The sequence below is a fragment of the Leucopleurus acutus genome (genome assembly GCF_964270905.1).
Source record: "Leucopleurus acutus genome assembly, chromosome: 1".
In the NCBI taxonomy this organism is placed as follows: domain Eukaryota; kingdom Metazoa; phylum Chordata; class Mammalia; order Artiodactyla; family Delphinidae; genus Leucopleurus; species Leucopleurus acutus.
In genome coordinates this window covers 121,173,350-121,186,247 of record NC_139142.1, presented here as the reverse complement: position 1 = coordinate 121,186,247, position 12,898 = coordinate 121,173,350, and the positions used below count along the sequence as shown (strand labels likewise).

Sequence of the window (12,898 nt, the reverse complement as noted above, 5' to 3'; positions counted from 1 at the left end):
AAAACCGAGAGGGACAGTCTATGTGGCTCAATTTCCCAAGGTCGCATATAGAACTGCTTCTCAAATGTTCTCCATACCTAGGGCAGCAGAACCGACCAGATTTGTTCTTTTCTTTCCACTACTCACCCACTTACCTGGACGGTCATTGTGGGCAGTCCTGTGAACAGTCATTTATTTTTTTCTGTAGATTTAAAAGTTATGTACTTACGTGAGGAATTAGAGGAATGAACTGTAGAGATTCTTTTGTGTCTTATAAGCTTATTTGATAGGAAAAGACCCCAATGGTATTGAAATTATTGATGTAGGGTTTTGTTAGGGGAATAAGAGCCAAATTCATTTCCTCTTTCGTTTAATACATTGCTCACTGCATTTCCTATAGTGATACTGAGTTCTATAAAATAAGATATAGAAATCTAAGAAATAGATTTAAGATAAAAGATACTTGCGCACTTAGGGCTCTGTTATTCACAGAAAGAGAGTTCACTGAATGATCAATTTTCTGAGTTGTTAGTTCTTCAAATTATTAAACACAGTGATATGCTTTAATTATTCATAAGGTTTCTAGCAGTTTTGTTTTGTTAGCTTGTCAGAGCCTCAGAGTGCTATAGAAAGACTGGGTCTGGGTTGCTGGGACCCTCAGACTCTTGTCTTGCTCTTGAGGATCTGTTGTCTCCTTTCTCGTTTCCCTCTTCCTTAACCAAGTTTCTCCCCGATTCTGCCCCTTACCTCCCCTTCTTTATGCCCCTCCATTTCTGTGCTCTTGGGATCAGCAGCCCAAGCTGTGTGTTCTTTTCTATTTTTCTACCCGAAGAGGCTCTCCATGTACAGGGAGGTGGGACAGAGATAAACTGAACATTTCTTAAAATGCTGTGTAAGCGTTGGTTGGCTCCAGGAAGGGAAGTACATGGCTGGGAGTTTGGATGGAAGAATTTTTATCATGTACCCTTTTGTACCTTTGAATTTTAAATTATTGAATGAAATTAATATCTTGTTGCATGCAGTCCAATAAAACTTTCTGTTGATAATGGAAATTTATGTCTGTTCTGTACAGTATAGTAGTCACCAGCCACATGTGGTTATTGAGCACTTGAAGTGGGCTAATGTGACTGAGGAACTGAATGGTTTAATTTAAATTTAAAGCCATATGTGTTTAGTGGCTACTGTATTGAATAGCACATTATCTGCTGAAAAATGGTTTTCATTTACGAAAAAAAATTATGAAAACAATGTGAAAGCTCTTGAGGCAAAGTAAAATTGGTCAGAAATATGCAGAATTTATTAAAACTACCCATCTAATAAGAGTGGTTTATCTTTTTAGATTGTTAAATAGGATATTGGTGGTCAATAAATTTGGTAAATTCAGTGAATTGATTAATTAGCAAAACTGGCAAAATAATCCTAAGAATGCTAAAATTGGCTAATTTTTTAAAATTACCTAATAAAACTAAAATTCTGAGAAATGCTGAAATTTTAGGTGTATTCAGAAGAAGGTATTTTTACTGCGTATGTTAGAGAAGACTATTCCACAAAACAGCTTTTTGTGAAATGGATAAATGTGGCAAACTTAGCCACTTGATTAAAGGCAAATAGGTTCTTCTGCAGTTTGGCTTTTGCTGAGTTGGCCCTTGCACACTTGTACCATTCCTTCAGTGTCAGCTGCAGCAGCCCTTGAGCAGCTGCACAAGGCATGGAGAATTGGGTCCTGTTGGCTGAAAGAGAAGCAGGCACTTCAGGAAGTATTGGTAGGAATATATTGCTCTGATCAAACCTTCAGAGGTTTCCACAGCACAGCAGAAATGATATTTCTGATTATAGCCATTCCTAATGGCCCTGTCATCAACCAGGAGCAAGTTATTTGTGTTATTTCTTTCCCATGCCTCATCTCATCAAACATTTACTTATAAGGAGAAAATCATAAGATTATGTATAGTGTAATGGTTGATGTGAATTTTAACCCTTGACTGTCTCTTCATGGATATATTCCTTATGAGTAAGAGTGAAATAATTATCAGTACTTTTAATCTGTGTTTAGAAAAAAATAGTTTTTATTTATTTGAAAGAAACCCCTATAGGTTAGGAATCTATGTAGTAGAGGATGCATCTGTTTATACAAGTAGGTTTTATTTTTAGAGACTAGAGTTTAAGTTAGAACTTCCAAGTTACATAACTGACATACAAATAATGAATTTTTATTTTGAAATTGCTTTTATATATGTAATACATTAACTTTGCCTGTTTTGCTTTGTGTTGTTTTTTCTGATGACATCACATTTTACTCGGTTTAATTTTTTTCTTGATGTGCTTTTAAATTCATTTTAAAGCTTGCAAATTCATTTTTACCATCTTTAAGTGATGGAGCAACCATTTCAGTTTGAAAACTTTCATTTCTTTTATAATTCCGTTTCATGCATGTGTTTTGTGTTTGTGACGGTGTGGTGTTGTTTAGTCTATAGAAGAACATGTGGAGCAGGTCAAACAAAACTGCATAGCAGAAGATTGCCACATCAAGGTAGTATTCCATGCTCTCGAATTTAGCTCATTCTTTAAAATTCAAGGAGCTAACCCCTCATCTCTGATACTAACCATGACCTGCCCAGCTGGCTAACTAGTCAGAGTGCTCACTGCTCCCACACACCTCACTGGCACAGGGTAGGAGATGCTCCACTGTGTCCAGCTTGATCTTTCTTGCCATTGGTTCTTCTCTTTCTTGCTTCCTTTTCGATCTTCAGTTCTGTCCCTTTTCCCCATCTGTTCTTAAACATGATTGTTTTATCTTGCCTCTTTCTTGATTCTGCCTCTTCTTTTCTCCCCATCACCTTCAACTCTGAGCATTACACCTTCCTCTCATCAATCTCCTTCATTACTTTTTTTTTTTAATTAAAAAATATTTATTTATTTATGGCTGCATTGGGTCTTAGTTGCTGCGTGCGGGCTTTCTCTAGTCGCGGTGCACAGGCTTCTCATTGTGGTGGCTTCTCTTGTTGCGGAGAACGGGCTCTAGGCACGCGGGCTTAGTAGTTGTGGCTTGCAGGCTCTAGAGCACAAGCTTAGTAGTTGTGGCGCACGGGCTTAGGTGCTCCACGGCGTGTGGGATCTTCCCGGACTGGGGCGTGAACCCGTGTCCCCTGCATTGGCAGGTGGATTCTTAACCACTGCACCACCAGGGAAGCCCTCCTTCATTACCTTCTAACTGTTCTTGTATCCAACTTCTTATTCCTATCTCATCACCCTTATTTAAAAATATTTCACTTCTTATGTGACTCCTTTGTCTTTCTGATTGTGTTTTTTTCTCTCACATTGTTACTGCTGTATCTTTGTGCACTTTTGGAAGAGATAAGAGACATTACTGTTATAAATGCTAATGAAAATTATGTTAGCTATCTTTTGTGACAGTTACTCAGTATCCTGTAATCACAATGGAAATTTTTGTAATTGGGGTGATTACAGGGCATCAGAGAATCTAAGCTAATTCCACAGCTAATTTTCAACACACTAAAATTACTGGTACCGTTTTTCTTGCTGCTGCTGCTACTGCTACATTTTCTTCTTGTCCTCCTTTTAAGTTTTGTGGGATGTACATATATCTGTTTGGAGCTGTGCTGCAACAACTAAAACTGCTGACAAATGTCTTGTAGGTTGAAGCAGATCTGGGCTATCCAGGAGGAAAGGCAAAAATCATTCATAAGGAGTCAGATATGATCATGGCATTTTCTGTTAATAAGGTAAAATCTTCAGTAATTATAAAGAATGTACTACTTTGTTTTAGTGAAATTGCTTAAATTATTGACTTTGCGTTTGCTTTACAGGCAAACTGTAATGAAATTGTTTTGGCTTCAACGCATGATGTACAAGAACTCGATATTACTTCTCTTCTGGCCTGTCAGTCATATATATGGATTGGAGAAGAATATGACAGAGAATCCAAAAGGTTTGCTTGCCTAATGTAATCAATTTTAAATGTAGTTTTCTTCAAAAAGAACCTATTAAGTGGTTATGCACTTGATTTCAGTTGTCTTGAAAACTATGTATTTCTTTGGTGAGGAGACAAACATAATTGGTTTAGCTGCCAATAAAGGGCTCTGCTTACATCAGTGTACAAATTACTCCTACTTCTTCCATTAGACCCTGAATTATTCATAATGTTTGAGTCAGAATAATCCCCGACACCAGAGCCTAATGCTAACAACTGCCACTTTGACATTTAACCCCAAAGAAATGTCAGAAATTACACAATATTCAATAAATTCAGCTGATCTGGATAATTACCATAAAAAGCAGAATACACTAATATATTAATTAGACTGATTGATGAGTCACATTTACTGAGTAATTTTCAGTGTTTCTTCTTGATTATCTCTCTATAAGCACACCTTTTTTTCAGATAAAAATGTAGCCAACTTTACTTTTCAGTAAAACTATGGACACTGCACCAAGAGTGCAGTAATGCTTTCCTATTTGGGGGTTTCTCCTCCATGTTTTCCATCCCTCTTGCTTTTCTCCAGACTCTCGGAAATTTTGTGTTCTGGGAGTGGTGCCATGATGGCCTCCCTCATTTCTGTTTCTGTCTCATTGGTATATAATACAACTAGGTTTCAGTCACACTTCAGAGTAGATGTAACCATGTAATATGATATGGCCCATCATAAAAATTACTTTAACATTTAATGTGATAATTAGCACCTAAGTTTAAGAAAACTTTTAACTCCAGTTTCTTTAAAATGTTTGAATTTTATAAATGGGGTCTCTGCACTTGAAGAGAACACACAGTCTTTTTCTATACAGGATAAAAAGAAAATCTGTGTTAAATACTTCAAAACAAACACTTGCTCTAATTTGTGCAGCAATAAAATTCTCCCAAACATTAGACTAAACCTATATTTTGCCTAAGGGGAAAAAGTTAACCAGTACTAAAATTGGTGATGATTAGGACTTGTACCTACGTTTTTATTATGGATATTGATACTTTTTTTTTTAAATGAAGACTGTCCTTCAGATAGATAAAAAGCTCTGTAATTGGAATTTGTGTTGAGAAAATGGAACTGTCACAGTAACACATGAATGTTTTCCACAGTTCAGATGATATTGATTATCGTGGTTCCACTACAACTCTTTATCAACCCAGTGCAACATCCCATTCAGCAAGTCAGGTGCATCCATCTTCATCTCTGCCGTGGCTGGGCAGTGGACAGACTAGCATTGGAGCTAGTGTGGTATGTTATTTACTATTAGGTATGGTTTCTGGATATGGACTCGCTCAAAAATAGGTTGAAATCACTTTGACATAGGAATGATGCTGAAGATCAGAGGCAGTGACCAGTTAGTATACCATAATAATGATAGCTAGCATGCTGTGGGTTTCTTATGTCAGGTGCATGCTTTTTCTTATAACAACACTATGTGGTTTTCATTTTATAGATGAGCAAACTGAGAGGCACAAAGTGGTAAAGCAGAGCTAGAGAGGAATTCATGTCTACTCTAAGTGTTTGAAAAATGCCATCAATAACATTGTTGTTAGTCACTGTAGTTAAAGGGGTCCCATTCTCATGTTCTGCTCTGTAGAATGTGGAGATACTCCTGACTGTCCTTAGGGAGGGGCACTTGGAGGAGAGCTCCCTTTACAACCAAATGAAGCAGCTTGGTATCCTCACAGTCCACACAGACCAGGGCACGCCAGTAAGTGACTGTGCTTTCCCAGACCGTTCAGACAAGCGCCGTAGATTTAGTGGGTCAGAAAATCCACAACAGGGTTTATTTTAGTAATAATCCAGTGTAAGAGAATAACTTATCAGAATTAGAGTTGGCCTGAATCATATCCTTCCTTATTTCTTCTGTGATGCAAAAGAAATTCATTTTTATCTTCTTTTAAAGCTTATGAAAAGGAATCTACATAATGTTAAGAGAATGACCTCACACCCAGTCCATCAATACTGTGAGTATTTTATTTATGATCAAAGGACTGCAAGTGATCTCTATCATTTTGAAGTTGGCTTATAGAATGGGAAATGTTGGAACTCTTTCTTCAGCTTTGTTTCTTATTTTTTGCTTTTCCTTTTGCGTCTCAGATCTTACAGGTGCTCAGGATGGCAGTGTACGAATGTTTGAATGGACAAGACCTCAGCAGCTTGTCTGTTTCCGCCAAGCTGGCAATGCAAGAGTTACCAGATTATATTTCAATTCACAAGGCAACAAGGTTAGTTCCTGGGGGTTACTGCTAAACTTGTCCGAAAAGAACTGCAGATATTTATGAGTAAATAGCTAGTAAAACTAAACTTAAAAACAAATTCAGTCGCTCTGGATTTGAGTTGAGCAGGCAGTCTGATGGTGTCTGTTTATATAGCCCCTTGGCTCTCAAGAAAAGCATAAATCCACAGAATTTTGTGTGGATTAATTAATCATCTACTTACAGATACTACATATTCTGTGAGGGTAAAGAATTCTGTTTCTGTTGAGTGCATTGATGGTGCCTGTGTGCAGAGTCAGGCACCTAAGAGCAACCTTCCAATTTCTTACTAAGTTCTGCTACAGAAGTTTGGAGGAAAACAGTGCAATAGGCATGGAAAAGAATTTAAAAGGTGGCAGGTTATTTACAGTACTTGGGCTTTCTTGAGAACTACAGCAGCAGGAGCATAGGTAGAGGCAGAATGTTGGTTAAGTGGGGACTGAGTGACTCTCCATTTCATAAATGATTTTACCTTCGATATGGCTACTCAGAAGCTGTGTTTAATATTTACGCCATTCTTACAGTGTGGTGTCGCAGACGGAGAGGGTTTTCTGAGTATCTGGCAAGTAAACCAAACTGCATCAAATCCCAAACCTTACATGGTAAGTATCACTCAGAGTTCGCAGAGCACATATGGAGGCCACTTTGTGAAGTGTTTGTTTCAGACAGCGAGTCCCATTGGTGGATCTGTTGGGAAAGGGACCACTCTGTCCAGCAGCCACGGCCCAGCACCATCATTGCCCTAGTTTTAGACTGAAATGACTAAAACGCAAAAAACTTGCTTTTCACAGCTTGAAGGGTGACCATATTTGAAATTTTTAGGGGCCTTCTCTGTGTGTGGTCTTATTCAGGATACATTTTTATTACACTTTTATCTGTTTTGAAATCTCTGACTTCTTAGTGATAGAGTTTTATAGTGATTCGTTTTAGGTACTGTATTAAGAACCAGACAGGTTCCATGTATGCCAGTTTGCTCCAGAATGTTTCTTATTAGATTATAAAATAACCAATCCCAATAGGCCACTTCATCCATTAATCCAAATCATGTTAGAACACGTGGTGATGCAGAAAAGCATGTCTGCACTTGGAGGGTCGGGGGCACGGTGACGCTGGAAGGTTCATGTACTTGGTGTTTTATTCCTTTGTTACATAATCTTTAATTCCATGTTTCTGCCAACTCTTCCAGTTTTAAAAAATTATTGGGTATTAGCCAAGTAACATGCATATGACAGCTAATCCTATCACTTATTCTTTATTCTAGATTTTAAAAAGTGTTCTTAGGTCATGCATGTAGTATATGATTAGCAGAGCTGTGTTTGTACTGTACCACATTTTACTGGATTTTGAGATAACATCAGCTTGCACTTTGTTCCCATAGAGTTGGCAGTGCCACAGTAAAGCCACAAGTGACTTTGCATTTGTTACCTCTTCAAGTCTAGTTGCCACATCTGGACAGTCCAATGACAATAGGTAGGTTGACAGAGATGCAAAAAAGGAAATAAGCATATTTTAGGCAGAAAGGTATTCTTGCTAGAAAGTATGGATTTCTATTTAGTCAGGTTTTTCCACCTCAGGAATACAAAAACTTTGTTACATAATTCTTCAAGTAGTTTTCCTTACCAAAAAGAGAAAGACCAGAATTACTCCTAATGTAATCTACTAAAAAGTATGTGGAATTTTTATGTTAAAGCTATTTTTTTTATTGCTGTTAATACTGTCAAGTTTTTGAGGCTCTGTAGCCATCATTCTCAACATTTTCTTTGCCTCAGATTGTTTTCATTGGCAACATGTGCCCATGAATAACACCTCTCATTTCCCTGCAGTGTTAACCCCAAGGATATAGAAGCATCTCTTCTACTCAGGAAATCATGTCTCATTTTCCGTGGAGTGATAATGGAAAAGAGATAGGGCCGGGGGATGAGATGGAGCAGAGTCAGGTGGGACCATGTGAGACAGACCCTGTAGTTTGAAAAGGATAAACTCTTGGAAGAGATATATCCCCAGTCCCAACCTCTACCCTCATCCTAGTTGAGAATCACTGCTTTATAAATGTGAGTGAACAAAACAACATAAGATTCAATAAGTAAAAATATTTGATGTAAAGACACAGTTTATCCCAGTGATGACTTAGAACAATTTGTTTATGATGTGTTTTTGTTACTGTTTCTTTATTAGAAATGTATGCCTCTGGGACACATTGATATCACCCGGAAACAGCCTCATTCATGGTAAGTGAGCTAAGTCTTTGATTTTCAGTACACTGTGAAAGAATGCTTTCCTGGTTTTATTTTAACCAGTAAATCCAGTGCGTGTTTATTCATGGGTTAAAAATGGAGATAGAGTGAATAAAATTCTAAAAGTTAACTAGAATATCTGGCTACCTTGCTGAGGTAAATATATATGGTCACAGAAACCCAGCTAGCCTAGAATAATCTTTGTGTTGTATTCCATTCAGAAAATATGGTATGGAGAGTGGCACTACTAACAAGGCTGCTGAAGAAATCAGTTGCAAAGTATTCCTTGAGCTCAACAGAAATGAGGTCGTATTTCAGAGAATTAAATCTGACTGTAAACTAAAAGTCAGCCTTATGATTAGAAATCTGAATAATGCCGTTTAAACATTATTCCTTTTAAGACAGTGTTTTCCACATCGCTGTCCTAAAGATCACTCTTTCACATAATGCCACCAAGTGCTCAAAGCTCTAGTAAGTTTGGGTTAAACATAGCTAGGAGGACTTTGTTAAAAAAAAAACAACAAAAAAAAAACAAAACAGATTTGAGTCTTTTACTATGCTGACGTGTATTTTGAAAGGTGTAGCTATTTCCCAGTTTTGATTGCAAAATTCTTTGTTTTTGGCGAATAATTATTAACATCTCTTAAAGATTTGCCACATATTAGTTTAAGGTGTTAATCACATTAGAATGCAGAGAGTCCTGGGAAGGTTAACTCCTTAACTTGGGGCTGGTAATTTTCACACTAGTGTAGTTTCATTTACTTAGCTGAGAAGGACTTTAAAAATATATATATTTTATTGAAGTATAGTTGATTTACAATGCTGCGTTAATTTCTGCTTTATAGCAAAGTGATTCAGTTATACATATATTCTTTTTCATATTCTTTTCCATTATGGTTTATCTCAGGATATTAAATATATTTCCCTGTGAAGAACTTCTGATGAGGTTTTATGTATGGGCAGGAACTGGGAAAGGGTAAATACTTGTTATTGGTGGGTATTAATGAAGACATTGAGTATCACTGAGAAACTTGTTCTCCTCTGCACTTTTGCTTCTACTTTCTTATGAGACAGTATAACTTAGTTTGGGCATAAAGTTTAAACTTCCTGTGTATATGGGTGTGTGTTTTCATACTGAGATTATGTATGTTTTTTTCTGTTATTGCTTGCCATCTTTTTTAATACTTTGATCATGATTATAGAAATTAGAAGGGAAAATGTGACAGTAATTTCTGTATTACTTAAATGTGCATTTAAATATTACCAGAAGTGCTAAGGTAGACATCATTTGGGAAAGGCTCTTGACGTTTTTCTTCAGGTTTCACATGCCATGATCATGGTGCCACGGTACTTCAGTACGCGCCAAAACAGCAACTCCTAATATCTGGGGGCAGGAAAGGCTACATCTGCATTTTTGACATCCGGCAGAGACAGCTAATTCACACATTCCAGGCACATGACTCTGCAGTTAAGGCGCTGGCTCTCGATCCCTGTGAGGAATATTTTACTACAGGTTCAGCAGAAGGTAACATAAAGGTGAGTCAGTACAAGAGGCTGGAATGTGCTAAATATTATCTTTACCTGCTGTCAGGATTGATCGGGGAGGGGGAACCAAACCAAAAAACTCACCACCCTCTTCGTGCAAATATTGCTTCCTCCCTTACTTCTGTGTGGTTCTTTCTAAATTGTTAGGATCTAGAAAACCAGATAATCAATCTCAGTATACTCTCAGGTCATTAAAAAGCTTTAAAGAACTCTCTTTGAGAAGTGTATGAGTTTTTAATTAATGCATTGAGTTTTTGATGACATGAATTTGGTTTCTCACATCATCCCCCTCCCCTCTTCCCACCTCTGCCTCCAGTACCTGACTCTGTTTTGTACAGTTGAGGTCTCCAAAGAAGCCTTTTATATTGTCCCAGGGCCTAACTTAGCGTTAGGAATGTATTTAACTGAATTAACTGAAATATTTAATTGAATTAGAGATGAGGTGTATGTGGTTAATAGGAAACAAGAGGATGTGAAGAGAGGAATTTGAAAGAAGGTACAGGGAAGTGTAAGGATGGTAAATGAGCCCTGTGAATGGTATTATTTCCAATTAGGTAAACTGTTAGAAAAGACGTAGTGGACAGGAAAGTTGGGCTTTAATGAGATCAGTTGGGCTGGGAGAACAGAGATGAAGGCCATGTTTTTAAAAGTTTTTCGTCTCTTTATCTATTTTTTAAATGACTTACACTTTATGTTTTCACTTTTTCTTTAAACTAGGTTTGGAGGTTGACAGGCCATGGCCTACTTCATTCATTTAAAAATGAACACGCTAAACAGTCCATATTCAGAAACCTTGGGGCTGGAGTCATGCAGATCGACATCACCCAGGGCAACCGCATCTTCTCCTGTGGGGCAGATGGGACGCTGAAGACGAGGGTTTTGCCCAGTGCTTTTAACATCCCTCATAGCATTCTTGACATTCTATAGACTTAAAGATTGGGGCTTTATTTTTATAAACATTTCAATTAAAAAACACACTGCAGAAATTATTAGGCATTTCTGCTTTCCAAGCAGTTGTTAACCCATTGAAAACAATACAGAGAATCTCTGTGTAGAATTTGAATCTGATCCAAGCTGAGTTTTAGGCTGAGTTTTGTGTATATGGGCTGGTAGAATGACTGTGCATGTGTACCTTTTATCATGCCGACATACTTAAATAAAACAAAACCTAGTACTGTATGAAGGGTAGCTATTCTTTACAGCATTTAGCAAACCTGATTCAGAAAACATTTGAGGTTAGAAGTTAGCATATAAGTTAGTTATAATAATGAGAAGGACCTTTACACCAAATCAAGGAAGAAAATGTTGCTGTTTCAGGTTTTTCTTCCTATTCTTACCACTGATTGAAGCATGCCTGCAGTCTCCTTTGTTGAATGAAGAATAGTCATAAGGAGTTAGAAGCTTCAGGACACCAGAAACACACTGTAAGCAGCGTGTAAGCACACTTTGAAGCAGCGCATAGTGACTAGTTCTCTGCTGTGAGAGGTCGTTCCCATTCTTTCCTGCTGAATATTTTTCCTGTTAGTGTTTATACTGATCTAGTACTGTAATTTGCAAATGAGTGCAAATTTAAATGCAATGTTTTCCTCACAATTTGCACATTCACGTTTTTTGGACTGCTAGATTTTCTATTTAAATATTTGCCTTCATGTTAGGAATGTAATATGTGGACATGACATATTGGTAGTTAACCAAAACATACCAAGTTAGTACTTCTTTTTTAGTCCAGTTTAGTACTTTTTCTTTTCATGTATTCAAGGTTAAAACACCCACAATATTTTAAGGCTATGTTGAACCTACACCAGTAGAGCATTTCATATCATAATTAAAATGAATGTTAGGCTTTCTGTGGCCAGTTAATAGTTGATGAGATTGGTGATATTATTTATTACCACAGCCTATTGTATAAACTATGCAGAGTTAAATATTATTTGCTTGAAAAGTGTTAGCCAGTGTTGTCATATTTTGATGTACTTCTTGGTTATGACCAAAAATATGTTCTTGAAATATTGAAACCAATGTCTGTGTTTAAATGTTTACCAGCAAATTGTCTCATCACGTTAATGAGAATGTTTAATGCCTGTGCGGTATATAGTAAAATATAATGGCATAAGAGCACCTTTCTCTGAAGGCAGTGTGATGTTTGGGCTGTGAAATACATATGTAAAAGAAAAATAAATGTTATTTGTTAGAGTTTTACCTCAGTTTGGTCTGGCATTCTTTGATAATATTATTTTTAACAGTTGAGATAATTTTAACTTTGATAAAATGCTTACCTGTGAGAGAATTCTTAAGGTATTAGGCAGTTCATTCATTTACTCAAATATTTATGAGTACCTTCTATATCAGAAGCCCTTCAAGGAAACGGGATACAGGGGTGACCAGACAGAAGGTACACAATGTTGGGATTTAGCTGGGTAAGAACCAACTCCACTGTACCTTCTTGTTTATTGAACTGAGAGTGGATTTTGGCACCCACACTGGTGAAGGAGCTGAGCTGGGAATGGTGCTTATGTGGAATGGTGAAGAAAAGAGGAGGAGGGAGGATGCCTGAATACATAGGAACACAAGTTAGACAAAAATTGTAAATATATACAGACACTTACCACAGCTCTGTATACAGTAATCTATAGATGTTGCATTCTCTCCATCATTCTATGTAATAATACAACCTACAAAAAACGGGTATAGAAAAAGCATTTCTAAGAATTTCATAGCAATAAATGCCTACATCAAGAAGCAAACAAACAAAAAAATCTCAAATAAACAACCTAACTTTACACCTTAAGAAAGTAGAAAAAAAGAACAAATGAAGCCTCAAGTTAATAGAAGAAAGGAAATAATCAGAAGAGAAATAGATGAAATAGGGACTAAAAAGACAGTAGAGAAGATCAATGAA

General features: G+C 37.0%; 1 protein-coding gene across 7 annotated transcripts in view; it reads left to right on the top strand.

Moving 5' to 3' along the window:
* The window catches only part of DMXL2 (Dmx like 2), a 161,557-nt gene extending 149,443 nt beyond the window's left edge, over positions 1-12,114 (top strand). For 4 of the 7 annotated variants that reach the window (XM_082847059.1, XM_082847058.1, XM_082847056.1 and 1 more), the window contains 10 exons: positions 3,636-3,722; positions 3,807-3,928; positions 5,072-5,210; positions 5,869-5,929; positions 6,063-6,190; positions 6,745-6,822; positions 7,599-7,690; positions 8,396-8,448; positions 9,773-9,990; positions 10,717-12,114. In XM_082847059.1, the coding sequence (XP_082703185.1) occupies positions 3,636-3,722; positions 3,807-3,928; positions 5,072-5,210; positions 5,869-5,929; positions 6,063-6,190; positions 6,745-6,822; positions 7,599-7,690; positions 8,396-8,448; positions 9,773-9,990; positions 10,717-10,926 (1,188 nt within the window). In that variant the 3' untranslated portion in view covers positions 10,927-12,114. Of the gene's footprint in view, positions 1-2,446; positions 2,510-3,635; positions 3,723-3,806; positions 3,929-5,071; positions 5,211-5,868; positions 5,930-6,062; positions 6,191-6,744; positions 6,823-7,598; positions 7,691-8,395; positions 8,449-9,772; positions 9,991-10,716 lie in introns of all 7 variants that reach the window. The other 3 variants (XM_082847054.1, XM_082847057.1, XM_082847053.1) reach the window with 1 other exon arrangement.
* The last annotated feature ends 784 nt before the right edge of the window (positions 12,115-12,898 follow it).